The following is a 27,091-nucleotide window of genomic DNA, read 5'->3' as shown; positions in this document are numbered from 1 at the left end:
AAAATGGACCACTCCTTAGTAAGGTTAGGGTGAGATGGGCCAAAAACCCTTTTACTCAAGCCCTTTAGAGCACAAAGCCTTCCTAAAACAGAGCTTATTCCTGTGTTTATTCTAATCACGTAACGAGAAAATTAATCTGCATTTTGTTTATAGCAAGTAGAGACAGAAGTGAGTTATGTCGATATCCCTGAGTAATGATTGAAGACGGTTATCCAGACCTAGAGGTGGGGAGGGAGTTGTGGGGGGCTGCCATTTTCCCAAAAACAGCATCATGGGTAGTGTCTAGAATTACAGCTCATCCCCATGTGAGTGCATGAAGTTAAACTGCAATACCATAGCCCATGGATGGAGGTGGCCCCATTTTTGGATAAACAGTAGACCCCTTTAGACCACTTTAATTTTTCATTTTGTGTGGATATATAATAGCAGTGAGCTTGTGGTTAACTTCTGGTTTAGTTAAACCTTGTTTTGTTCATTCACTAGAATTGGAATTGCATTAACCTACAGTGGTTCATTTCACCAAGGAGCAAGAGGTGTGTCTTAAGAAACCTTCTGAGGTAGTGTTCCTTTAAATGGGTAGTTTTGTTATATTATAGTAAACTGTTGGTTCTTCTTTGCAGTTGCCCCCCAGCAGGTCAATAGAACAAAGATAATCATTAGTTACAACAGTGGAAGAATAGTGCAGGGAGTGGCAAAACATACAGTTGCAGTGAGTCGAAGACAGTTCTCTCATCTTCAAACTATGTCAAACCATGCATTCATTATTAGTTGTTGGAACACACAGTCCTCCATTGTGAGTAAATACCACTGTTACCCAAGTAACATTGCTCAGCAAGTCTGTCCTATGTGACTGTAGGCAGGACAATGCATAATGTTAGAGCTAGATCATGTATTGCATCCAGGAAAGGATCCATAACCTCTCTTCAGTGTCCTGCACAGTGCTCAGACTTCAATCCCATTTGGAACAGCTTTAGAATGAGGTGAATGGGCTTTTGTGCAGTACGACTAAGCACCAATTCACTTTCAGCAGCTATAAAAAGGACAAGACAGAAGTTAAGAAAAAAAATGTATCTCGCCTGTATAGCTCCTCTCATATTTTTTGGCTTCAACAACTTGTGACATCCAAGCCAGGCACCAAAACAGCTTGTCCGGATCAAACTTAATAGCTGTTCAAATGGTCCAAAAACTTGGAGACCAAAATGTTCAATATTGAAATTAAACAATAGGGACAGGCGAAAATCTCTCCATAAACAGGGAATAAAACCTTGTGTAAATGCGGGGTGATCGCCCTGATGAGGACGGCCTAACATCCAGAAGCTGTGGGCTAACTAGACTGCTGCTAGGTGGTAAAGGAGGTGACGATTGACAGATATAAATAACAATAGTCACAACAGCTCTAGAAAGCAGATGTAATTATACCAAGTGATAAGCGTTAAAACCAGGGACTTATCTGACAGGTCATATCAGGAGGACATGGAGCGGACCAGAACTCCACCATGTAGAAGAATAACCAGCGCCTTCTGAGAGGAGGGGCTGGAGTATATATACTACAATAATTGTTGATTGACTAGCTGGGGGGACCACCACCTTGCCGACCAATCACTGCTCACACCAGCAGATGGTTGTTTACTCCTTGGCGACCAGTGCCAAATGACAGGATGCATGCACCATTGCTACAGTCACTGGGGCTAATGTCATGATGTCAGCGTGAACCCGCTTTTATGTTGTTGCAGCTAACGAGCCGTGTTACAACTGCATTACAAGAACAAAACCTAAGATAGCACCCTCAGCATTGTGAAGCCTAACAATCCAGATAAATGTTTACTTAATTGGCAAAGACATAAGCATGTAGTTGGCAGAATATACTTGTCAGACATTACCTCACTGGCAAAGTGTACACTGATGATAGATAGAAAGTATGTTAACTTAGGTAAATAGGAATACTTGGCTTTACTTCTAACACAGTAGTCACAGGAAAGCCGTTCTCTACATAACACAGAACGGAAAGGAGATAATCCAGAGGAAATAGCCCAGCCACATAGTAAAGCTGGACATCTGCTCAGACGTGTATGGAAATCCAGCACAATATACACTATAAAGCCATTTCATGTTGGCTTCAGTTGTAAGTCATTCTAAAGCAGCTGCTATACATTATAGAGCAAGTAATCACATTTACATTTACAGGCTTTTTTTTTTTTTTGTAAATCAGATTTTTATTAATGTTTTTGTTATATAATAAACACATGAAACATGAACATACAAGGGTATAATACACAGTTATCTATGTTGCAACGACTTGCCGCATAACGAACACGCTGAGGAGCTCTGGAGTCCGCGCCTTGGAGGATGTTAAATCTTCTCCTAATATAAAAAATCCAATTGTCTCAATGTCCTGTGATGGGCACGGTGAGACTAGTCCATTTATGCGGTTTTGCGGTGATCCAAGTACAGAAATTGGCAAACATAATATAACTGAAACCAGTCGAATAAATCCTAAGTTAAATGAGGGGGGGGGGGGGGACAGACAATATGGGGGGGTAGGTAGACAAACAAGGGACAGTGGATAAGGAGGGGGGTACTGTGGAATTAATTATCTGATGTGGCTCATTTAGATGTGGCCCTAGGACTCCTCATATCCATGAGGTTCTTTTTTCCTAGCAGAAGTGGTCGGGATGAGTGTCCTTAGAAGATTTTGACTAGGTGGTAATGTAGAGGGTTCACATGGACCTTGGGTATGTTAAGACCGCTTACTGTTGGTGTAGCTTGGACCTTGTACCTCTACTTCCAAGTCGAAGGCGTGTAGAGAGTACCTCTTGGTTGAGTGGGCCATATTTTTATTAATTTTGTTAGTTTCGTTGATTTTGTTAAGGGGGGGTTTGTTAGTCTATTGTGTGCCCAGAGAAATATAAAAATGGAAGATGGAGGGGAACGACGTCCCCGCGTGGGAGGCCCCAACTCGACACTGGATGCTCATGCTGTTCTCAGCTGCCTCCAGGGTCCCCATGTGTTCCAAAACTTCTCATGGGATTCTGTGGCCCAACTGGAAAGCTCCTCCAGATTCGCAATGGTATCAACCTTCTCCATCCACTGCGATATTGAAGGGGGAGATTTTTGTAACCACAGCAAAGGGATTAATGCTTTAGCAGCATCCAGAAGGAAGGCAATGAGAGGATTCCTCTTGGGATGAAACTCCTTAGTAGGTTTCCATAGAATTATCATCTCCGGGGATAAAGATATGTCCGGAGTGAATTGTTTTAGAGTCATCTCCACCTCTGCCCAGAAAGGGGCAACGATCGGGCAGCTCCACCAGATATGGGAGTAGGTTCCCAGGTCTTTATCACACCTCCAGCATCTCCCGTGAGGGGCTAATTTGTACGCGGCTAGCCACTGGGGGGTTTTGTACCACCTTACCAGCAGCTTGTAGTGGCTTTCTTGTGCAATAATACACTGGGATATGCCGAATGAGGTTTTCAGTATCGTATTGATATCGGACGGAGAGAGAGAGATGCCCAGTTCTTTCTCCCATGAAAGGAGGAAGTTGGGTTTTATAGCAGTTGGCTTGATAATAAATAGTTTGCGAAGGAAAGAGATTTTCCTAACTTTAGAATTAGTGTCAGTAAGGATTTTTTCAAAACTTGTTAGGGGCCTTGTGGATTTATATTTGGCTAAAAAATTGGTCATGACTTTTTTGATATATATCAATTGGAGGAATGAAAGGTTGTGTGCCGGGAGGAGATCTTTTAGGATCTCCTCAATTGTTTTGTGGGCTAATGTTTGTAATTCCCCTATATTAAGATCTTTGAATTTTCTCCATAACGCATGAGAGGCGGGATCTCCAGGGGTCTCCATCAGGTGAGGAATTATTTTTATAGGTGCACATGGCGATGGATCTGGAGCTAGTGTCTCTTTTAGGCTTGCCCATATTGTGCAAGTGCCCTTAATCAGAGGGTTCAGACCCCTGGATCTGCCTGTCTTGTTCAAGGGGAGCCATAAGTCCTTCAAGAACGATCTTCCCTCCGCTGCCTCCGCTAGTGATGGTAGGATCTCATCTCTGATTGGGCAAACTAGGTCCATCCAATATCCTAATTGGGAAGCTCCATAGAAGTCTGCTATATTGGGTAGGTCTATGCCTCCTTCGGTGCCTCTTTTAATCATAAGGCTATAAGCCAATCTGGGCCTTTTATTTCTCCATACGAATCCCGAAAAGATAGATCTCATTGTTTTGAAAAAGTTTTTTGGTAGGTGTATTGGGAGCATTCTAATTTTATACAAAATTATCGGGAGGATGTAGGTTTTCAGGATATTTTTCCTACCAAACCACGATACAAAAGGTATATCGTAGCTCCGCAGGAGGTTTTTGATATGGCTAATCAGAGGGATAAAGTTTGCTTGATAAAGATCCTCTATTTTTTTTGTTAATTTGATTCCCAGGAAATCCATTGTCTTTTCGGTCCAGCTAAAGGGGGATTTCTCTTTAATGATCTTGCATCTTGTTTCTAGGACAGATATGTTTAAGACTGTGGACTTTGCGAAATTAATTTTAACCCCTTAACGACCAGCCCATAGTGTTTTTACGTCCTCCCGAAGTGGGCTCTATTCTCTGAGGACGTAAAAACATGCTTCCTGCAGAGAATAGTGCCCCTCGGGCTGTGGACGTGACAGCTCCATGCTGTCGGTGTCCGCAGGTAGCTGACAGCATGGAGCTGTCATCCCGGGCTGTTCGGAGCCCCCCCCGGCATTGCGATCGGCGCTATGCAATGGATAGCGCCGATCGCAAAAAAAGTAAATAAACGTACATAAAAGTTAAAGATTCAGCTGCTCTGATGGATCGGATCCATCGGAGCAGCTGAAATTACTCACCCAGGTCTGGCACGCTGCTCCCCGCTCTCCTGCCGCTCCGGGGCCCGAAGCCGGTCTTCTGCGCATGCGCGCCAGGCGGCATTACGTCAGCCGCATGCGCAGAAGGCCCGGCGGCGCGGGAGATTTAAAATCTCCTGGCTCCCGGCTCCTGTAGGTAGCCGGGAGGCAGGAGATGTCAGCGGGGACTGCGGTGAGCGGTCCCCGGTACCGCGATCGCCGTTATCCAATGGTTAGCGGCGATCGCGGAAAAGTTAAAAAAAAGTTTAAAAAAAGTCAGTTTCACCTCCCCTCATGGATCGGATCCATGAGGGGAGGTGAAAATACTCACCCCCAGTCCTCAGCGGTGTCCCGATGTCCCGGGACCCGAATCCCCGTCTGCGCATGCGCGCCCGATGATTGACATCGGGCGCGTGAACAGACGGGCTCGAGCCCCGGGAAATTTAAAATCCCTCTGCTTCTGGCTGCCATGTGTAGCTGGGAGCAGAGAGATTATACCGGGGACATGATCACTGTCATCCAATGGATGACAGTGATCATGTAAAGTGAGAAAAAAGTGTAAAAAAGTAAAAAAAAAAAAAAGTAAAAAAAAGTTTAAAAAGCGTACGTTTCATCTCCCCTCATGGATCATATCCGTGAGGGAGGATGAAAGTACGTACCTAAGGCCCCCAGATTTATCCGCGGACCTTACCACAGCTTCTGCACACGCGCCCGTCGCCAAAATGGCGGGCGCATGCGCAAAAGCTGTGGATTGCCAGGATAATTTAAATTCTCCCTGCTCCTGGCTACAAAACGTAGCCAAGAGCATGGAGATTTAATGGGGGTCCGCGGTGAGCGGTTCCTGGTCACGTGTTCGCCATTATCCAATAATGGCGATCACGTAAAAGTTAAAAAAAAAATTTGAAGTTTCATCTCCCCTCACTGATGCGATCGGTGAGAGGAGATGAATCTTTTTACCGGAGGCCTCCGTATTTGAATCCCGACGCGATCTTCCTCCGTGGACCTTCCAGGATTCTGCACATGCGATTGCCGGCAAAAAGCCGGACACATGCGCAGGAGTCAGGGAGCCCAGGAAACTTAAAATCTCCTTGCTCCCAGCGACCAACGGTCACAGAGAGCCTGGAGCAGTGACCAGGGGCCTCGTTGAGCGGTCCCCGGTCACGTGATAAAAAGGTAGCGCTCTGACATAGGCCGGTCTCACATGACCGGATAGGAATGACGGATTCCGCATGCGTCTGATCCGCGGTAATACGCAGATCAATCGCATTGGATTACACAATTCCGCTCACATTAGCGGGTTGGAATTGTGTAATCCACTCGCAGAAAAGAGAACGCAGCAGGTTCTATTTTACTGCGGATATCGGCAACATAGAGCCCATTGTGCTCCATGGTCGTGGATATACCCGCAGCCCATACGCAACTACATTGTATACGGGCTGCGGGTACCCGCGTCATCGCTAAGCGATGGTGCGGGAAATACAAACAAAGGTGTACTGTGCATGACCGCCTGTGTGAGTAGGCAGTTATGCGCAGTACATTACGCAGCCGTACGCAGGGTCACAGCCGGGCTCACAGATGGGATCCGCTGTGGGCCTCCGCAAGCGGATTCCGCCTGCACCCGCGTGAGCCCGGCGTTATTCAGACCGCTACCTGTGATACGTATTTTACAAGAAGCCCCGGGAACGCTCGCTTTCCTGCAGTTCCAGGAGCACCTTGTTGAGCGCCTTCTGTGTGAGACCGCCGCACCTCATCAAGCTTACGGAGACTCACGGAACGCCACTTTTTACACCCCATACCCGCCACTGAGGTCATGAAATACCCCCAAAAAGCATGAGAGGAGGGGGGGGGATACCCGGTTTTATTGCCCCATGGGCCCATTCAACCAGCCTCCGTAATTACCCCTGTCTTCGGAAATACTACACAGTTCACATTTTTACTTTTATCTAAGATTTGCGAACGCCAAAAAGGGCGCTGAGGGGGAGGGGGGGATTTTTAGGGAGTCAATCTTTATTCTGTACAAATAAGCAATGGGGCCTGGAATTTATTCAGTTGTGCCCTAAAATCCAACAGGTGTTCCGTCCTTTATAGGCCTTGCCATGCGTCCTGTAAGTAGATTAGGGCCACAATGGGTATGTTTCTGAACTCGGGACAAACGGGGGTATCCATTTTGGGGTGAACGTCTTCATTCCTATGTGCACTGTACAAAAAAACTGTTTTTAAATTGAAAAAATTGCCAAAAAAATTGAAAATCGTAACTTTTTCCTTCTGCTTTGCTTAGATTCATTCAAATACTGTGGGGTCAAAATACGCAGTACACCCCTAGATGAATTCGTTAAGGGGTCTAGTTTTCAAAATGGGGTCATTTGAGGGGGTTCTTTATAGTTTTGGCCGCTCAATGGCTCTATAAGTGGGCAATGGGGCCTGGAATTTATTCAGCTGTACCCTGAAATCCAACGGGTATTCCTTTCATTGTAGGCCTAGCCATGGGTCCTGTAAGTCTATTAGGGCCACAATGGGTATGTTTCTGAACACGGGACAAACAGGGGTATCCATTTTGGGGTGAAAGCCTTCATTTATATGTGTGCTGTACAAAAAAAACTGTTTTTAAATTGACACAATAGCCCAAAAAATGAAAATCCTATTTTTTTCCTTTTGCTTTGCTTAAATTTATTCAAAAACTGTGGGGTCAAAATATGCAGTACATCCCTAGATAAATTCGTTAAGGGGTCTAGTTTTCAAAATGGGGTCATTTGTGGGGGTTCTATATGGTTTTGGGCGCTCAAGAACTCTACAAGTGGGCAATGGGGCCTAAAAGGACTTCAAGCAAAATCTATGTTCTGAAAGCCACCGATTACTCCTTTTATTTTGGGCCCCGTTGTGCATGCGGAAATAAGATTAGGGCCACAATGGGTATATTTCTGAAAACAGCACAAACAGGGGTATCCATTTTGGGGTGTAAGTCTTCCTTCATATGTGTGCTGTACAAAAAAAGCTGTTTTTAAAATGACAGAATTGCCAAAAAAACAAAAATCCTAATTTTTTCCTTTTGCTTTGCTTGAATTTATTCAAAAACTGTGGGGTCAAAATGCGCAGTACACCCTTAGATAAATTCGTTAAGGAGTCTAGTTTTCAAAATGGGGTCATTTGTGGGGGTTCTCTATGGTTTTGGGCGCTCAAGAACTCTACAAGTGGGCAATGGGGCCTAAAAGGACTTCAAGCAAAATTTGTGTTCCGAAAGCCACCGGTCGCTCCTTTCATTTTGGGCTCCGTTGTGTATCCAGACATAAGATTAGGGCCACAATGGGTATGTCTCTGAACACGGGACAAACAGGGGTATCCATTTTTGGGTGCAAGTCTTCCTTCATATGTGTGCTGTACAAAAAAAGCTGTTTTTAAAATGACAGAATTGCCGAAAAAACGAAAATCACAATTTTTTCCTTTTGCTTGGTTTGAATTCATTCAAAAACTGTGGGGTCAAAATATGCAGTACACCCCTAGATAAATTCCTTAAGGGGTCTAGTTTTCAAAATGGGGTCATTTGTGGGGGTTTTCTATGGTTTTGGGCGCTCAAGAACTCTACATGTGTGCTATGGGGCCTAAAAGGACTTCAAGCAAAATTTCTGTTTTGAAAGACACTGACTACTCCTTTCATTTTGGGCCCCGTTGTGGACTCAGATATAACAATAGGGCCACAATGGGTATATTTCTGAACACGGCAGAAATAGGGGTATCCATTTTGGGGTGTAAATCCTGATTTTCATGTAAACTATAGGAAAAAATTATGTCTTTAAAATGACAGATTTGCAAAAATATGAAATTTTACTTTTTCTCCTCTAAATTGAATTAATTCCTGAAAAAAAACTGTGGGGTCAAAATACTCATGACACCCCTCAGTGAATACATTAAGGGGTGTAGTTTTTAAAATGAGGTCATTTGGGGGGGGTATCTATTATTCTGACACTCATGAGCCTTTCCAATCTCGGCTTGGTATAGGAAAACAAAGTGTTCCTCAAAATGCTAAAAAGTAATGTTAAATTTGTACGTCTCCTAAATAGTTAAAAAAAAACGAAAGTTTTTCCAATGTGCGCCCAAAATAAAGTAAACGGGTGGAAATATAAATCTTAGCAAAAATTTCTATATTATGTTTGCACATATTTAAGATATTGCAGTTGGAAATGTGAAAAAATGACGATTTTTTCAAAATTTTCCCAATTTTGGCGCTTTTAATAAATAAACACAATTTCTATCGGTCTATTTTTTCCGCCTAAATGAAGCACAACATGTGGCGAAAAAACAATGTCAGAATCGCTTGGATATGCAAAACCTTTCTGGTGTTTTTCCATGTTAAAGTGACACATGTCAGATTTGCAAAATTTGGCCTGGTCATTAAGGCGCAAACAGGCTTGGTCACTAAGGGGTTAAAATTAGATAGCGACCCAAAGTTGTTAAGTGCCATTTCTAATTTGGCTAAACCTTTTTCAGGATTTGTGACCAAAAAAACAATATCATCCGCGAATGCGGCTACAGATAATGTATGTTTTTCCCATTTTAAGCCTTGAATTTCTGGGTCGTGCCTAATTGTCTGGAGGAAGGGCTCTAATGCAAGAACAAAGAGGGAGGGTGATAAGGGACACCCCTGGCGAGTGCCATTCTTAATGTCAAAGGATGGGGAGAGAATTTCGTTAATTTTAAGTCTAGCATTTGGAGAGGAATATAAAGAAAGGATGGCAGAGACAAAGGGCTGAGGAATATTAAAGTGAAGAAGGGTTTTCTTCATGTAGTCCCAATCTACCCGGTCGAAAGCCTTCTCGGCATCCGTTCCGACCAGTAGTAGTGGAACCTTAAATTTGTGGGCATAACGGATTGCGTGTAGAATCCTTCTGCTATTGTCTCTGCCCTCCCTCCCCTTCACGAATCCTGTCTGTTCTTCATTAATTAAAGAGGGCAGATAGCCTTCCAATCTCTTAGCTAAAAGTTTTGCCCATAACTTCAGATCGAGGTTTAAGAGGGATATTGGGCGATAGCTGCCGCATAATTCTGGGTTTTTGTTATCTTTATGTAGCAAAGTTATGTGGGCTTCTAATGTTTGTCTGGGCAAAGCAGCTCCATGTAAAAGAGCATTGAATAATTCAGTAATTCTGGGTACCAGGATTTCTTTAAAAGAATTGTAATACGGTAAACTAAATCCGTCGGGACCAGGGCTTTTACCTGGTGGGCAAGATTTTAGTAGAAGATCAACTTCTTCCCGGGTGACTGGGCTCATTAGGGACTCTGTTTGTTCTTGGTTAAGTTTAGGGAGGTGGGATCGTAGTAAGAAGGCCTCTGTCCTTCCTTCCAGGTCTACCTCCTCCTCCGGAGAAAGAGGGTTTTGTTGTCTGATGTTATAGAGGTTAGAGTAGAATTGGTGAAAAGCTTTGGCAATTTCTTCCGAGGTGGTTACTTGTGTACCGTTGGCAGTTTTAATGGCATGGATGTGGTTTTTGGCTCGCGCTTTTTTTATCAAGGCAGTCATATATTTACTGCCTCTATTTCCCTGTGCATAAACTACATGCTTAAGGTAAAGATGCTTTTTATTGAAGCGGGAGTCTAGTCGTAGTTTAAGATCTCTTCTTAGGTTCTCTAGTTCCTCGAGCGCTAGCTTAGAATGGGATAATTTCGTTATTTGTTCCAGTTGGGCTATTTTACTCAGTCTGTCATCTATGTCCTTTTGTAGTAGTTTTTTTGTTTTAGTTCCTAAGGCTATGAGTAGACCACGCATAAAGGCTTTATGAGCCTCCCATACCGTGGGGATCCCCGCGTCCCCGCCCGCATTCAAGGAGAAATATTCTTCTAGTGAAATTGACAGATGTTCTCTCTCCTCCGGGGAGTCCAGAAGAGAGGCGTTAAGACGCCATCTCCACTCCTTGGGTTTAGAGTGGGGGAGGCGGAAATCCACATGGACCGGAGCGTGATCGGATATTGTAGTTACTTCTATTTTTGCTCTTTCAACAAAAGGGAGAAGCTCAGCACTAAGGAATACGTAATCAAGCCTTTGGTGGGAGTGATGTACTTTGGAATAGAAGGTATAGTCCTTCGTGGTAGGGTTCAGGAGGCGCCATATGTCTATCAGGTTTAACTCCTGTAGGATACGGAGGAGTCTCCTGATTTTTGTCTGAGAGGTATGGGAGCGACCTGTTGATGAGTCGCTTAGTGGCTGTAAGGTGATGTTTAAATCGCCTCCTAGAATTAATTGGCCTTCTGCGAAGTGTTTTAGGGTTGTTAAGTTCTTAATCAACCACGGAACTTGATCGCAGTTTGGTACATAAAAATTTGCTATCGTTGTTTTAATATTGTTACAGGTTCCCTTCAAAAATAGGACCCTTCCCTCTCCGTCCTCAAAGCTGGCTTGGCATTTAAAATCAATTGACTTGTGTAAGAAAATCGATACCCCCTTCGAGGCAGAGGTGGGGTGTGCACTATGGAAGGCCTGATCAAAGTATTTACCTGGTAATGCCAGGCATTTGTTCTTTTTATAATGAGTTTCCTGCAGAAGGAGAATGCCCGTGCCATACCTTTTGGTTAGTAGAGATATGTTGTGTCGTTTTGATGGCGAGTTGAGGCCTCTCACATTGAAGGACGTGACCCGGATACTCCCCATCCCTGGGCCTCTGTTGTATGCTCAGACTTCAAGGGAAGTAATCTGGATATCGACTGTAGATAAAATGTAGGTACAATTAATTGCTGTGCTCAGTATCTCTCCTCAGGAGGGAGAAGAAGATGGAAATGAAGGGGGGGGGGTGGTTGCGATGGATTGAAGGGTATGGGCAAGACAAACACACGAAAGGGAAGGGGAACACAAAGGTTAAAGAAATCTTATGACTCTATCAAAATTCGCTAAAACAATGATATACAGTAATACGATCAATAGAACAGTGTAGATCGGTCTCGTTTTTCAACTGAGCCCGACCTACAGTATTGTGGGCGAGCAAAGAAAAAGTGCAACTGGTTAACGCTAGCAGTTGCTCGAATGAAAAATTTGTGTCGGCCTAACCTGACCGGCACTAAAGGGACCTGGTTGAATGGATAAAGGTCAGGGGTCGCGTAGCTATGTTGAATACCACACTAACCCGGCGTGACCCCAGGACCACCCCGACGAGGAGGGTGGGGGTATTCCAAACTGAACCCAAAAAAATAGGGAAACAATAGTCTCTGCTTAGTAGGAAAGAAAGACATAGAGAGAGTCATACTACACCCTTCATTACTCCTTCCACGCAATCCCACGCGGAAACTGTGGGTGTAGAAACGCGGCATAAGCGGGGTGCAGTCCAGAAAAACTTTTTTCACCGATGTCTGGCTATCGCAACTAGCCGTCTTGAGTAGCGATTGCTTTCAGGTTTCTGCGCCAGCAGTTTCATCTCTAGGTTTCCTCCTTTTTCCCCTTGGTGACTTGGTGTTTCCCGCTGGCTGACATCTCTCCGTTGACTCCAGTCTCGTAAAGTCTGGCAAGTCGGGGATCGACTGCCAGCAGGGGAGTTCGATTGGATCTAAGTCCAGAATTTGCCAGCATTTTTCCAAATCGTCTTGGGTGCGAATGTTCAGTCTGCGGCCGTTGTGCGTTATGCCCAACCCAAATGGAAACAGCCAGGCATAGCGGATGTTTTTTTCTCTCAATACATCCAGCAGAGGTCGCATGAGACGGCGTTTTGTCAGGGTAGATGGCGCCAAATCCTGAAAGATTTGAAGGGATGTGCCTCCGTACCTAATGTCGCTGTGGTTTCTTGCAGCTTTAAGTATTGAGGCGGCATCAGGGAAAGAGAGCATTTTGCAAATGATATCCCTTGGCGGGTCAGAAGGTGATGGGGTTGGTCTCAGAGCTCTATGCACTCTTTCTATTGCAATGGAGGTGGCTCTGTCTTCTCCCAGGAGTAAAGCAAAGATTTCTTTTACCACCTTCTCTAATGCTTCTGTAGCCCAAGATTCTGGGAGCCCCTTTATGCGCACATTATTGCGTCTGCTCCTGTTCTCTGTATCTTCCTGCAATAACATGGCTTTGTTGATCTGTGCATGCTGTTCCTTAAGAGCTCTCTCTAATTCAATGGCATGAGAGGAGATGGCAGCAGTAGATGTTTCCAGCTCTTCTGTTCTCCTCCCTAGCTGCTTCATCTCCTCTTTGATTTCAGTTAGTTCCATAAGTATAGGTTTCATAGTGCGCATTAAGAGATCTTTCATGAAACCTTTTGATATGCGCTCATTTTCATCTCCCTCCGACGAGGCATCCTCTTCTCTGTCTCTCTCTCTTGCTCCTGCTCCGTTCAGATCGAGGGCAGGCGCCATCTTAGCAGCCTCATGCAGGGGACGAGCGCTCCTTTCTTTCAGGAAGCGCTGCATATCTACTTGCCCCTTATTCTTCTTAGGTGTCTCCTGGGGTTCACAGCTTCTGTCCCTTCCGACCTTTCCCATTTTCTTGCTAATTTGAAGCTACAGCAGGTCCCTGTAAGTGCCGTTGTCACAGAGCTCCGGTCTCAGAACTCCATTCTGCTCAGCGGTTAGGCTCCGCCCCCCATTTACAGGCTTTTTGGTAATTTTTTGGGTCTCAAAAAGAAACTGTTATTGGAAATTCTGATTTTATGAAGTCTGAACTTTTTTCAATTATATCCATAGAATTTCTGGATAAATAGGGCAGAGTCGGGAGAAAAAGCTCTCAGTTGAATGACCATTTGGCCAGCAGTCATTTTAAGAGTATGAGCAATATAAAGGGGTTGTACTAGAATTACAAGTTATCTCCTATCCACAGAATAGGTGATAATTTGCTGATGGGTGGGGGTCTCACTGCTGAGACCACCACCGATCCTAAAAATGGGAGGCCAGTGTCCTCCTATTCTTGCCACTGCGGAGATGCTTTTCTTACCTGCAGTGACATCCCCGTGAATGGAGAGCTGGCCAAGCATGTGCGGTTGGCGCCCCATCTATTTCAAAAGGGGCTGACAGAAATACTCAAGTGCTTGTACTCGGCTATCTCCGCAGTTCCGTGGAAAATAAATAGAGCGGGGGCGTACTTGTATGACCAGTGCACCATTCATTCGCCTTCTCACTACAGGGGGTGCAGTAAGCCCATAGTGAGGAGGACAAGAGACACAGGACCCCCTTTCTTGGGATTCACCTAAATAAACTACAGACCATAAGTATACAGTCGGGAGGCTGAGGTGTGTTCTCCTCTATTATAACTGTGTGACAGGAGCCTCTAATCATCAATATCTGTGAAAGGAGTTTGTGTCCCCTGCTAAAGATCTTCTATATTAGGGTCAATGTAAGATCACACAGGAGTTATGCTGACTGAGAAACTGACTAGTTTGAGATCACATTCACCCAAGTAAATCTGAGCTGGTCAGAATGGAATCACATGACCATGTGAGGAGAAGGACTCCAGGAGTTTCAAAAAGAAAGAAATAACTAACCAAAATAATACCATCTGACATATACTATACTATTGGCTAGCTACATCATGTGTGTAAAACAATTTCACCGGAGTGTCTCTTTAACATTGCCAGGGTTTATCTTTCCTTGTAAACCCCCAATGTGGTAGTTTGATCTTTGAAGATAAAGGTTTAACATCTTCGTAGCCAGCAATTATGCTTCTTAAAAACACACTACAAGAAACTTGAAGAATAAAAACTTTAATGTGTATACATAGGAGATGACCATGATGTATCGCAAATAAGCTTTTGATGCCCAGCAAGTGGCTGAGAACAGGCGGAATGCTCATTGAACTGAGCTTATATTTTCATGGAATCAAGTCTTCCTTCACACTTGACAGAGCATCTCATTTTCTGTCGTAGGTCCGTACACACTTGACATCTTTGAAAATGCAAGTCTAGGGACCAAACACAACATTATTAGGAAGGTTTCATATAAGGACATTAAGAGTCGACTACTATACATTAGTACAAGGAGCCAAGTGTATGGAAGCAGTTGTTATAAAATGTCCTCTTGTCAATCAGGGCTTGAACCATTAGGGCAGGGGTCCCCAACTCCAGTCCTCAGGGACCACCAACAGGTCATGTTTTCAGGATACCCTATGCTAAGAACACCTGTGGCAATGTCTGAGGCACTGGCAATAATTACATCACCTGTGCAACACTGAGGAAATCCTGAAAACATGACCTGTTGGCGGTCCCTGAGGACTGGAGTTGGGGAACACTGCATTAGGGTACCTGCACACAACCTGATTGTCCCACTGTAACTCTACATGCGTATTTAACGCTAGGTCAGGAACGCTCTCTTTTCTCCTTAGAGAGAGCACCTGAAGTGTGTGAGGAGACTTATACGGCCATTCATGCTCCTCTGGGTAATATGCAAATAAGTGAGATGTAAGGGAGATTTTACTCTACACATTGCAAAGTTTGAAGTCTGCAATGAAAATCTGCTAGGAGTTAACGTGCTACAGAACTCATAAACCATACAGTAGACCAATTTCTGCAGCGGGTAGACATTTTTAAAATTACAACTACCTTGCTGGTGCAAACTCTGCAGCCAATTTGCTATGTATGCAGGCGGTCTAAGAAGGGGATCCAAGCAAAAGAATCTTCTGATAGACCATAGAAAGTTGTAGGAGGGTTACACTGGTGAAGTTAGGCTGCCTGTCCACGGGCGTTGTGATATCCAGCGATGAATTTCCGCCGCTGGAGCCGCTGCCCGGGAGTAGGTGCCGCAGACGGATCTCCGCGGTGAGCTCATCTGACAGATAGGCTCACCGCGAAGAACTGCAGCAATTTGCAGCATGCTGTGATTTGCGGGCCGCGAGCGGAGAATCGCTATGATTCTCTGCTCGTGGACGGGGGAGCTGCACTTTCCATAACAACGCTATGGAAAGCATGCATTGTGTTCCTCGCGAATGGATTATCGCTGCGGGGAACGCAATGCAAAAACGCCCATGGACAGGAGCTCTTAGAAACTCCCTCTCCCCACCCCCCTTTAAATAATCAAAATGCTCTATAGAGTTGTTAACAACCCGCCTGCATTGGGGTAGCAACCCACTGGGGTCCAAGGTTTAAATCTGACCAAGGACAATATTGGCATGGGGCTGGTACGGTCTCCCCGTGTTTCTGTGGATTTCCTCTGGGTACTCAGGCTTCCTCTCCACACTTCAAAAACATGTTAATAGGTGAATTCAAAAATTGTGAGCCCCAGTGGGGTCATAACTGACACCAAGTTTGCTTCCCCCTTCTTCAGAGACCACACCACTTTTATTCACTAAAGACAGGCAGAGCTTGGCCACCGTGTCAGACATAACCCATGGACTAGAGTGTCCTCATTTCTATATTCTTTGACAGCCCCTCTATGCTCACTTAAAGAGACTCCGTCAACTACTTTGAGCCCTATAGGCTAAGCTTATGGTCCCAAAATAGCCGACCCACCGAGTCCGGGAATGTAAGTTATTTGTGTTGGACTGAAATATAATCAGTGCTCGTTCAGAAAGGTAGGAGGTGGTAATGACCAGAATATATATATATTATCCTGTACTCACTGTTATCATGCGGCCATCCTTTACTTCTCTAGTAATTGTAGATTCTTGGCCATCCCATGTTTGCTTCTGTATTAATACCCCATTTTCAAGAGTCACTATGGTCTGCAATATACAAAGGGAAAAAAAGAAACCATTCAAACATTTTTCCAGTTGTCATGCCAGTTTATATAAAGTAGACTGTATTTGAGAAATCCTGGAAAGAGGTGAAAGGGAGGAAGTCGATGTCCTGATGAGTTAGAGTTCTTGACAGGACAAAGCTGGAGCATCTTTCCTTAGGAGTTTGCATTATTCCATTGCTCTGTTATTTCTACTGGAAATATATAAATTGACAACTGGGTGTCACCATTCCCTTTGTCAAAAGGGCGACTCCCTACACAGTCTGATACTGACAAAAATGTCAAACAATAGGGACATCCAGATGTCAATTATTCACGTTTTTGCAGTAGGAATCACAGATAAGGCAGATTTTGTACAGTTTTGGTCAAGTTAAAGGGGGATTCCTGTTTACAGAAGTTATTCCCTATCCACAGGATAGATGATAACTAGCTGACTGTGGGGGTCCAAGCCCATGGATCCCAAAAGGAACAGAAGTCTGGTCGATCCCAAAAATGAATGAAATGGAGGCAGCGGAGGCTGCTCATTCATTTCAAATGATAGTGTGCAAATTGCCAAATTCAGTTACTCTGCAATTTCAAGGACCGTCGATGAATTGAATGAAGCTGCAGCGCCCCTGCGTGTCCTCCGCTCTATTCATTTGGGAACCAATTGGACCCCCGTTCTCAGGATTGGGTGCTCGCTCATCACTAGCTGCAGGTCCTCATTTTTTTTTTTTGTGCGCAAGAGAAATGCGTGAGCAAAAAAATGGAGTGTGAAGGAGTCAATGGGTTCCTGTGTATTACATGTGCAAAAATGCCTGCGTGAATACGCTCTGAGGCCCAGATGCACACAAGTGTGCTCACATTTGCGCTGCATTTTTGCAGAATGGGCGTTGTTTATCTTCCCGCGCATCAGCATATTTTACTGTACTTTTTGCGTTAAAATGGCCAATTAGTGTAATGATTTCAATATGTGTGCTTTCTTTTACGCAAGTGCGCAAGAAAATGGAGCATTCTGCATGTTTTTTGCGCGGCTGAATTTGCACACGCAAGATATGTGCATGTGAACGAACCCATTGAAATCAATGGGTTCTATTCACTGCATTTGCAAAAATGTACGCAAATCCGGCCCAAGGGTACTTTCACATGTGCCAGAATATTCCACTGCAGAAATACACATGTAGAATTTAGCCTTTTGCAAATCTGTGTCAAATTCCACGTTAGAAATGCGGATTTTCCAATGGCGGCAGTTTGAATGTTTGAATGCTTGTCCAGTCTAACATATCTGCTTCATCTCAAACTTTAAAGTAAACACCTCTTCCTTGACAAAAACCATTTTTCAATGCCACTTTACAATTCCCTTGGCTTACAGTGTTAAGAGTTCTTGCCAATGTTCACATAGAAGTTCTCTTGAAGTTACTAACTGCATGAAGTGTTACAGAACAAGACGTGTTCCAACTCCTGCAATTAGCTTAGATATGATAACTTTGGAAAGGACATTCCCTTCAGTTCTGAAAGACCTAAATCTGAATATGATAACATTTGCATACAAAGGCGTAGTTTATACGCAAGTTATACACTGTATCACAGGTATTACAAATAACTAGAGATGAGCGAGCATACTTTCTAAGGACAATTACTCGATCGAGCATTGTCCTTAGCGAGTACCTGCCCGCTCGGAAGAAAAGGTTCGGGTGCCGGCGCGGGGGACAGGTGAGTTGTGGCCATGAGCAGGGAGGAGTGGGGGGGGAGAGAGGGAGAGAGAGATCTCCCCTCCGTTCCTCCCCACTCTCCCCCCCGCTGCTATCCGCCAGCCGCCGGCAGCCAAATCTTTGCTCCCGAGTGGGCAGGTACTCGCTAAGGGCAATGCTCGATCTAGTAATTGCCCTTAGCGAGTATGCTCGCTCATCTCTACAAATAATGCAAAGTAATGCAATCAAAGACCCAGTGCCCACGGAAGGGTTATCACTGCAGAATTCGCAGCCAGGAGCCTGCTGCAAATTCCGCAATCCATAGCATGCCATGTTAAAAGATTCTCCCCTGCCCACGAGCGGAAATCAACTGCGATTTTCCGTTCATTGGGAAGAACTGCAGCATGTTCTATTTTGTGCAGAAAATCACATGGACGGCTTCCATTTCAATGAAAGCTGTCCGATCCGCGGTGATTGCAAATTGTCAATTTTGAAATCGCGGCGGATTTGAGTCATCACCAGCGCAGCAGCAGCGTCATGCCCTGCACTGCGCCCTGCGGCGTGACACTCGGCGCGCATCCGGATAGGTGAGTATAGGGTCTTTGGCCGGCACCAGGTCTGATTTCACTGCGAGATTTCACAGTCGGAATCCAAACCAGCCGTGGACATGAGCCCTGAGGGTAGCTTCACATCTGCGCCGGAGCCTCCAGGTTTCGTCGACGATCCAGCTCAAAATACCGGAAGAAAAAGCGCTGCATGCAGTTCTTTTTCTTCTGGTTAACAGTCAGGAAGCTTAGTGGAAACCGAACGGACCTCATTATAGTCAATGGGGTATATTTAGCGCTGTTCGGTTCCAAACTGAGCAAGAAAACAGAATCCCCACCACAAATGTGAAGCCACCCTTACTGCAATCAGTTCAGAAGATCCCCCAGCATGCCCTGGGCTAGCTGGAAAAGTGTTTGTAGAGTTTCTTATTGTCTGTCACTTTTAGCTTATCGACTTTGGGTGTTATTGTTTAGCTTTGCAACGATTTCTATCACTCAACGTCGAGGTTTTATTCATTTTGCAAAGCTGACCTGCTGGAATTCTGAACCTTCTTGTAGAAACATCATGTAGATGAAAAAAGGGCATAGACTATCTGTATGGCCTTTGTGTATGGACATTTTTGGCAAGATGCAAACAAACAATGGGAGTTGGAACACAGACGTCTATTTAACCAAAAATCATCCAAAAGTGGAGTTAGAACAGTATGGACCTAAGGCAGCGATGTGCTGACAGAGAAAATGTTGCTCTTTTTCAGGCATTACTATTAGAGATGAGCGAGTATACTCGCTAAGGCACATCACTCGAGCGAGTAGTGCCTTAGCCGAGTATCTCCCCGCTCGTCTCTAAGGATTTGGGGCCGGCGCGGGTGACAGGTGAGTTGCGGCGGGGAGAGAGGGAGGGAGAGATCTCCCCTCCGTTCCTCCCCACTCTCCCCCGCCGCTCCCCACCTCCCGCCGCCCCCCAAATCTTTAGAGACGAGCGGGGAGATACTCGGCTAAGGCACTACTAGCTCGAGTAATGTGCCTTAGCAAGTATACTCGCTCATTAGAGATGAGCGAGCCTACTAGCCACGCCCCTTTTTCGCCCGAGCATTGCGATTTTCGAGTACTTCCGTACTCGGGTGAAAAGATTCGGGGGGGCGCCATGGCTGAGTGGTGGGTTGCAGCGGGGAGTGGGGGGGAGTGGGAGAGAGAGGGGGGTCCCCCCTGTTCCCTGCTGCTACCCCCCGCGCCGCCACGCCTCCCCCCGCCCCCTGGCGCCCCCCGAATCTTTTCACCCGAGTACTGAAGTACTCGAAAATTGCGGTGCTCGATCGAGTAATTACTGGAAACGAGTACGTTCGCTCATCTCTAATTACTATACTTTAGTGACAACACAGAAAGGCAAGAAAAAACCCCACAAACACAAGTAGCATTGAAATTCACCCTCACATTCCACTTAGACTGGCGACAGCGTAGATATGAATGATATATCCCCCAGTTCTCACCATGACCTTCCTGCCATCTGCAGTGGTTTCTTCAAATTCCTTTTCCAACTCAAAGCATAAATCTGAGTTCTTAAAGGTGCTTGTAGTCTTTATATGCCACTCGTTACCATTTTTGCTGATCGCCACATCAGGCTTCAAGTGACTCGCAGCTTTGCGGACAAGAAAAGACACCCCTGCGGGAAGAGATTAACATAAAGAAGTCTTATAGGACACTGGAAAACGTATTTACACCACAGCAAACTGCAGCTACTCTGTATATGGGCAAGTGTACTAACTGCAGAAAGAAGTCTCAAACATGGAACAGCATAAAAACTAAATGGAATATCCATGTGCACACTATGCAGATTATGCATAAGCCAATAGGGCATGGAGAAGTCAGTTATATAAAAGTAGGAAAACCAAAATAGTAAGAGTGGGGGGCACTGAAACTAAAATCCAGAGAGCCAATAAAGGGTTAGAATGATAAGATTTATGTAACGTGTGTGCACTGGATAACTTCGGGTCCCGGTACATTAGCATTAGCTGTGGTGGTTAATGCATACTACTATTTGTCGGACTACACCTGGACATGCTATTATTTCAAGTGCAGGTGCAGTCCAGCAAGAAAGATAAAATGCAAGTGTTACCTGTACTATCACCAACAGGGTATGTTGGTTTCTATAAAGTAATGGATCTCGGGGGCCAGAACATGGTTTAGTTACATTGCCACAACTGTAAAGCTTTCTTCACTTACTGCAGTTTTGGTATTTGGGGTTTAAGCCAAAACCAGTATCCAAGAAAGAAGGGAAGTGGAAATTTGTGTAAGAACCATTATCAGTTAATATAGTCCCTATATAGGACACTAAGATACTTCAACAGGTCTTTTTATGAAAGACAAGAAGGCAAGCTACTGCCACCCACAGTAACATGGTATTTGTAGGTGCAGGATCTTGGGTGTGAATGTATTTCTCCACCACCTCCTATGAATGCTCAATTGGGCTCATGTTGGGCAACGTGCAAGCCACACCATTCGTAGGAACTCTCCAGAATGCTCCTTGAACAAGTTCTGGCCCAATTGGGCCTGATGGCACATGCATTATCCTGCTGCAATATCCCATCATTGTGGAGGTACATAAAGTCCATGAAGGGCTGCAAATGATCCCCAAGCAGTGAAAAGTAGTAGGCACCAGTCAATGATGTGTTTAGGTTGACAAGTGGACCCAACCAATGCCATGAGAACACACCCCACACCAGTATGGAACCATTATCAGCCTTTACGGTGCCTTGTTGAAAACTGGGGTCCACGGCTTCATGGGGGTCTGCGCCACACATGATCCCTACCATCGACCTAAAACAATTCTCATGACTCATGAATGTTAAATACCCGCACAGCTTTGGAAAAGGAATGCCCCATCCATGTGGCACCCACTATCATGCCCTGTTCAAATAATTCACATTGCCTTGCCATAAGCACAATGGTTAGCGTTCAAAATAATACCTCACAACTTATACAGGTGGGGGCGCTACCAAGCTGTCATGTGAGTTATTGCCCCTTCATAATGAGTGTAACATCTCATGTGTTAGTGATAAATAGAGATGAGCGAGTATACTCGCTAAGGGCAATTGCTCGAGCGAGCATTGCCCTTAGCGAGTACCTGCCCGCTCGAGACTGAAGGTTCGGGTGCCGGCGGCTGGCAGGGAGCTGCGGGGGAGAGCGGGCGGAACAGAGGGGAGATCTCTCTCCCTCTCTCCCCCCCCCTGCTCCCCCCTGCTGACTGCCACTACTCACCGCTCCCCCGCGCCGCCACCCGAACCTTCAGTCTCGAGCGGGCAGGTACTCGCTAAAGGCAATGCTCGCCCGAGCAATTACCTTTAGTGAGTATACTCGCTCATCTCTAGTGATAAACTTAACACATCTACCGTTGTCATTTGTGGACGACAGAGAGAAGATGAGGTTGTGCCACTTTAAATTGCCAGATTTCCTAGATGAAGGGACCTTTCACGTGGGATGAAGTGGGACACACTGCAGGCCGCCGTATATTTCTGCCCCATAATCTACCAGCCATCTGCAGATTTTTTTGCAGTTTTGAAAATGGCTTAAAACCTGCCTGTAATTCTGCATCAAAATTCGCAAAAAAGGCTGGGTTCACACGGGGCGTAATTGCCTCGGAATGTCCGTGCTGACTTCCTGCACGGACATTCCGCCTGCGGCTTTAATGCCTTAGATTAGCCAGCAAGGTGGATGATATTTACAAAAATCTCATCCACACACTGCAGCCAAGCCTCAATAAAAATGACATGCCGCGCGGAATTCAAAGACGCGGCATGTCAATTCTTACCCTGTTTCTGTGGCGGCCTATCTCCTCTCTATGGGGAGAGATGGCCGTAGCGGAATGCAGGTGGCGAAGCCGCTCCAAAATTCGTGACGAAAGGCTGCAGGTTTTGAAGCTGCATTTCTCCCGCGAAAATCTTGCGGTATTTCCATGCAGTGATTCCTCGGGATTTCAGTCAAGTGTGAACCCAGCCTTAGATCTGCAGATTTTGGTGTGGAATTCCACAGCTATGGATTTGGCTGCGTGCTGCGGCGTAATTCCATCCAGTGTGAAAGGTCCCTAAATATCCTGAATTAGCCAAGGGTGCAGAACAGGCCGTCCTCTCAGCAGCTGAGCACCCAACATGTATCCTGTACAAAAGAAAAAAGTTGCGCTCCACCTTTGAATTTTCAGTTGGTGTTTGCCCTGCTGGCAAAATTTCAGGACCAACATTAGACCAACAATGCCCTGCAGTGTTTAGTAACTTAGCACATTTCAAAGTCAAGGTCACCAAAGCCCTTATCACTACACATTGTACATGAATAATGGATATATATATATATATATATATATATATATATATATATATATATATATATATATATATACACACTGTATATATGGAATTATAGCTATCAGCCCTAACTGAAGTGTGAATGCAGCTTTAGAAAACTGAGCTTTCATTATAGCCATTAACAGTAGATAAAGACTTCCAGTTGTCTACATGCAAATCCTGGATGATCTTCAGTCGTTAAATCTGAATCCTTTTTGAAGGTCCTGAGCTGAAACTTTTTAATTGCAAATGTAGCTACTTATGGTTGAAAAGTCTACTAATATAGACAGAGGTGTGCAAAAAAATTGCGTCACATTTGGTGTTTGGCCCTGCACATATTTGGTGTTTGGCCCTCCATGAAGTCTTGTAAATAACAGAAAAACAAAACGTTGACACTTTTTTTTATCAGTAAACAATTAAAAAACTTAAACTACAGTATGTAATGTAACTGATGAACAGTACTATTTAAGTATCAAACACCGAATGGAGCATGTGATGCACTTTTCTTGCACACCTCTGTATAAATATATATGCGTGTCTTTTTTCAGCCTAACATACTATGTTGCTATGTTATTTAGATTCTTTATGCAGATAAGTCCCACAACCTGGGAGCCATTGACTATGCAGAGTTGTTTTAATGTTTAAAATTAGAGATGAGCGAGCGTACTCGGCCACGCCCCTTTTTCGCCCGAGCGCCGCGGTTTTCGAGTACTTCCGTACTCGGGCGAAAAGATTCGGGGGGCGCCGTGGGTGAGTGGGGGGTTGCAGCGGGGAGTGGGAGAGAAAGAGGGCTCCCCCCTGTTCCCCGCTGCTACCCCGCACGCCGCCACGCCTCCCCCCGCCCCCTGGCGCCCCCCGAATCTTTTCACCCAAGTACGGAAGTACTCGAAAATCGCAGTGCTCGATCGAGTAATTACTCGAAACGAGTAAGTTCGCTCATCTTTAATTAAAATGTTACAACAGAGTATGACAATGGGGGACTGGGGGGAGTAGGGGGATTGAAAGGTCACATCCAACTAGAAAGTCAGGTTACACTGAAAGAAAAAAAAAAAAAAACACCAATTTTTTTTGTAAAACAAAGAACCATTTGGAATAGCGTCACAAATAGTATTTATAATAAAAAACAACTTTACATTGAGGAACCTTACACGTGAGCCGGAATTAGGAGGCACGATGCACCACAATCCGCGGTAAATTCAACACCACAATTTGGCGGATTTTAATGCGGAATTGAAAATGGCTTAAAACCTGCCTGCAATTCTACATCAAAATCCACAATTAGACCTGCGGATTTTGGCATGGAATTCCGCAGCTGCAGATTTGGGTGCGTCCTGCATCCTAACTCCAGTCTGTGTGAAAGGTCCCCCATTATATAGTTACAGAATTAGATCATTTCGCATTCCACTCCAACCACATGGCCTCAAACCTGCCAGATTATTTCCGATAAAACTGGTTAGCTTTTCAAAGCATTGAATCTCCTTAATCTCCACTATGGAAGCGGAATCGATGAGGTCTTCCAAGTGACTACAATGATCCACTGCAGATAGTACATGTGGTAATACCTGTCGGTGCTTTTTAGGTAAGTCTATTATATCTGCCTTTAAAGTGCAGACCTGTGAGAGCTGAACCCTGACACCAAGTCTAGAGTTTAAGAGTCTCCCAACTCTTTTCCAGTGCGCTTGGGCAATCGGGCAAACCACAGAATATGTGCCAAGGTCACAGAGTCCCCACAGTTGTGAAAGCAGGAGTTTGAGTAGGAGGGAGAGATTCTGGTGAGCCTCCTTGGAGTAAGGTACCAACTAGAAGGCACTTTATAGGAGGTCCGCTTAATGATTATTTCCATTTTAATTCTCTGCTCCAAAAACGGAACAGAGAGATGGAATTCTGACTGACAGCTCTAACTGAAGTGTGACTGCAGCCTCAGCTATGTATACAGAAAATCAGGAATCTATTAGGTCTTTTAGAAATGGCCTTAACCACACTTTGAGTACAATATGCATCATTATCAGAATCGCTCCCATTGCCAGCAGAGAAATCTGATCACAGTTATGCAAGGTTACTAATTCCCTGCACGGTGGTGACATACTGCCAGAAGATGCTGATAGGCACAGAGTATTGGCCATTGATTTCCTTGCATTGAAAGAACTCTGACACATGTATTCTTCAGAGCAACAATAGAAAGACTCGAAATTTCCGTCTCCCACCCATTTTTTTTCCCGATAGATAAAAAGCAATTCTGAGAAGCCATTAATAAATGACTACTTATGCAATTCCCTAGCATCATAAAAGTTTCAAATTCCTGAGTGTGCTATGAGCCCTCTGAATACTTTAGAACTGCTTCTATATGGGGTCTGCAGGGGCACACTTACATATTAATATGTAGGACCACTTAAAGTTACTTTTACAAAAGTGGTGCATACTAATACGCCTCGGCAAATAATTGTCACACACCTTGTACAGTATTGGAATGGAATAATGCACTGGGATGGAATTGTTAGAGGATGTTTCTACAGCATATGGAGGATGTTAACAAATCTCATTCAGATGTATGGAAGAATCCAAGAAATTTGGATCTGCCACGTGTGAACATACCCATAAATGTGCCCCACTCAGCCGAATATTCTATAAGCAAAGTTACAAATCTCTGCACAACCATATGCATCACATCCACTTACCAACTGCCTCCATGTACTTGCAGAAGTCATCGCTGCTGAAATCCACGAGTTTCCATGATCCCATCAGTTCTTCACACATGACAGCTGTGAGTCGCAGAACAATTACCAGCAGAGAAGTTGTTAGCAGCAGAAGTGAGTAGCAGCGAGGCGCCCGTAAACCTTTATATACCGTACAAGGGGCTGAGCTGTGTGATGTCACTCCAAGTAATTCAGCTGTGTGCTAACTTCCAACGTCCTCTAGAGCTGATTCAGCACTTGAGTTCTGATTTACTCCACAACTTCCCTTCTTGACTGTTCAAACAAGAAGGAACTTGTTAGTGTAGTAATTTGCCATCATACGCTCTGATCCACACCCAGGCTCCGTCTGCCCTGACAAGGTCCCTCAATTATTCTATTCTTCACTTTCACTGATCAAACTGCTCTTAAGCTTGGAGTTAAATGCAGCGCCCTGAACTTACAGTACATTTTGTTACCAACCAGTTCATATCAGGATATTCAGCATTAATACAAAACAGAAGCCTGGAGTTGGCCATATGAAATAATGTGTATAGACAGAGCCATAAACCAACATATGACAATCACAAAGGCGTATATAGCATGGAGGCAGACCGTGCGACTGCTATGGGGCCCATAGAGAGAGGCCCATAGAGCCACCTTTTCTATTAGGCGGCTGGAGTCAGTGCAGGAGTCCGCTCTCAAGAATAACGGAATTGCTGAAAATCAAGGTGGTTGGAAAAGTTTCAAGGAAAGGGAATGGGGGGGGGGGGGGGGGATCAATAGCCTTCTGGGCAGCATGAACCCGGGGGGATGCTTGTTGCTCCCATGCGCGTTTTATTCTAAAATGCTGAATAAATACACTTTGCATTTGGAATCGAAGCCAAGCTCTGAGTCATGGGGCCAGGCCACAGCGGCCTCTCCCCGCCCGTTGCATGAAGACTGACAGCTTTGTCCCTGCTTGTGTATAGGGAGAGAGCTGTCAGTCTTCCTGTTGCAGGCGGGGAGAGGCCGGCACGGCCCGCCCACGTGACTCAGACCTCAATTTACAGAGTCAAACTTCAAAGTGTATTTATTCTAAAACGCCACATAATTTCAGAATAAAGCACCCATGGGAATAACAGGCATTCCCCCTGGTTTATGCTGCCAGATGACAGAATTTCTTTAAAGTGGCCTGCAAAAAAAAAAAAAATCTAAAAGTGGTCCCATGTCGTAGGTGGGTTTAAATTGGCAGAATCCGGGGCCAAGGCAAATCCAGAATCCCTATTGCTACTTGCACAGCAGTAGGGACTTGCAGTCAGAAATAGTCAATATCTGCTGCATGGCAATAAACAATTCCCTGTGCAGCTTACCAAAATCCTCCTTGTAGTTCCTCTCTGGTGGGCCATGGTGGACTTCCT

The 27,091-nt window shown here is 44.9% G+C and overlaps 1 protein-coding gene across 1 annotated transcript; it reads right to left on the bottom strand.

Annotated features, from left to right (window-relative positions):
• Positions 1-14,494: 14,494 nt before the first annotated feature.
• On the bottom strand, positions 14,495-25,902 carry LOC136578502 (myelin P2 protein-like). The gene is made up of 4 exons (XM_066578619.1): positions 25,698-25,902; positions 20,179-20,351; positions 16,361-16,462; positions 14,495-14,707 (listed from the first exon to the last, which is right to left on the bottom strand). Exons 1-4 carry the CDS (start codon positions 25,774-25,776, stop codon positions 14,657-14,659), a joined length of 405 nt encoding a protein of 134 aa, XP_066434716.1. The 5' UTR covers positions 25,777-25,902; the 3' UTR covers positions 14,495-14,656.
• Between the last annotated feature and the right edge of the window lie 1,189 nt (positions 25,903-27,091).

Source organism: Eleutherodactylus coqui, chromosome 9 (genome assembly GCF_035609145.1).
Source record: "Eleutherodactylus coqui strain aEleCoq1 chromosome 9, aEleCoq1.hap1, whole genome shotgun sequence".
Taxonomy (NCBI): domain Eukaryota; kingdom Metazoa; phylum Chordata; class Amphibia; order Anura; family Eleutherodactylidae; genus Eleutherodactylus; species Eleutherodactylus coqui.
This window is presented reverse-complemented; position numbering and strand designations above follow the sequence as displayed.

Excerpts from the sequence above, each read along its gene's own strand:
- LOC136578502 (XM_066578619.1), bottom strand. The coding sequence starts at position 25,776 with ATGTGTGAAGAACTGATGGGATCATGGAAACTCGTGGATTTCAGCAGC. Across the intron at positions 20,352-25,697 it reads CAAGTACATGGAGGCAGTTG|GGGTGTCTTTTCTTGTCCGC; the intron begins GTAAGTGGATGT and ends CTCTTCCCGCAG. Across the intron at positions 16,463-20,178 it reads CAGATGGCAGGAAGGTCATG|ACCATAGTGACTCTTGAAAA; the intron begins GTGAGAACTGGG and ends TGTATATTGCAG.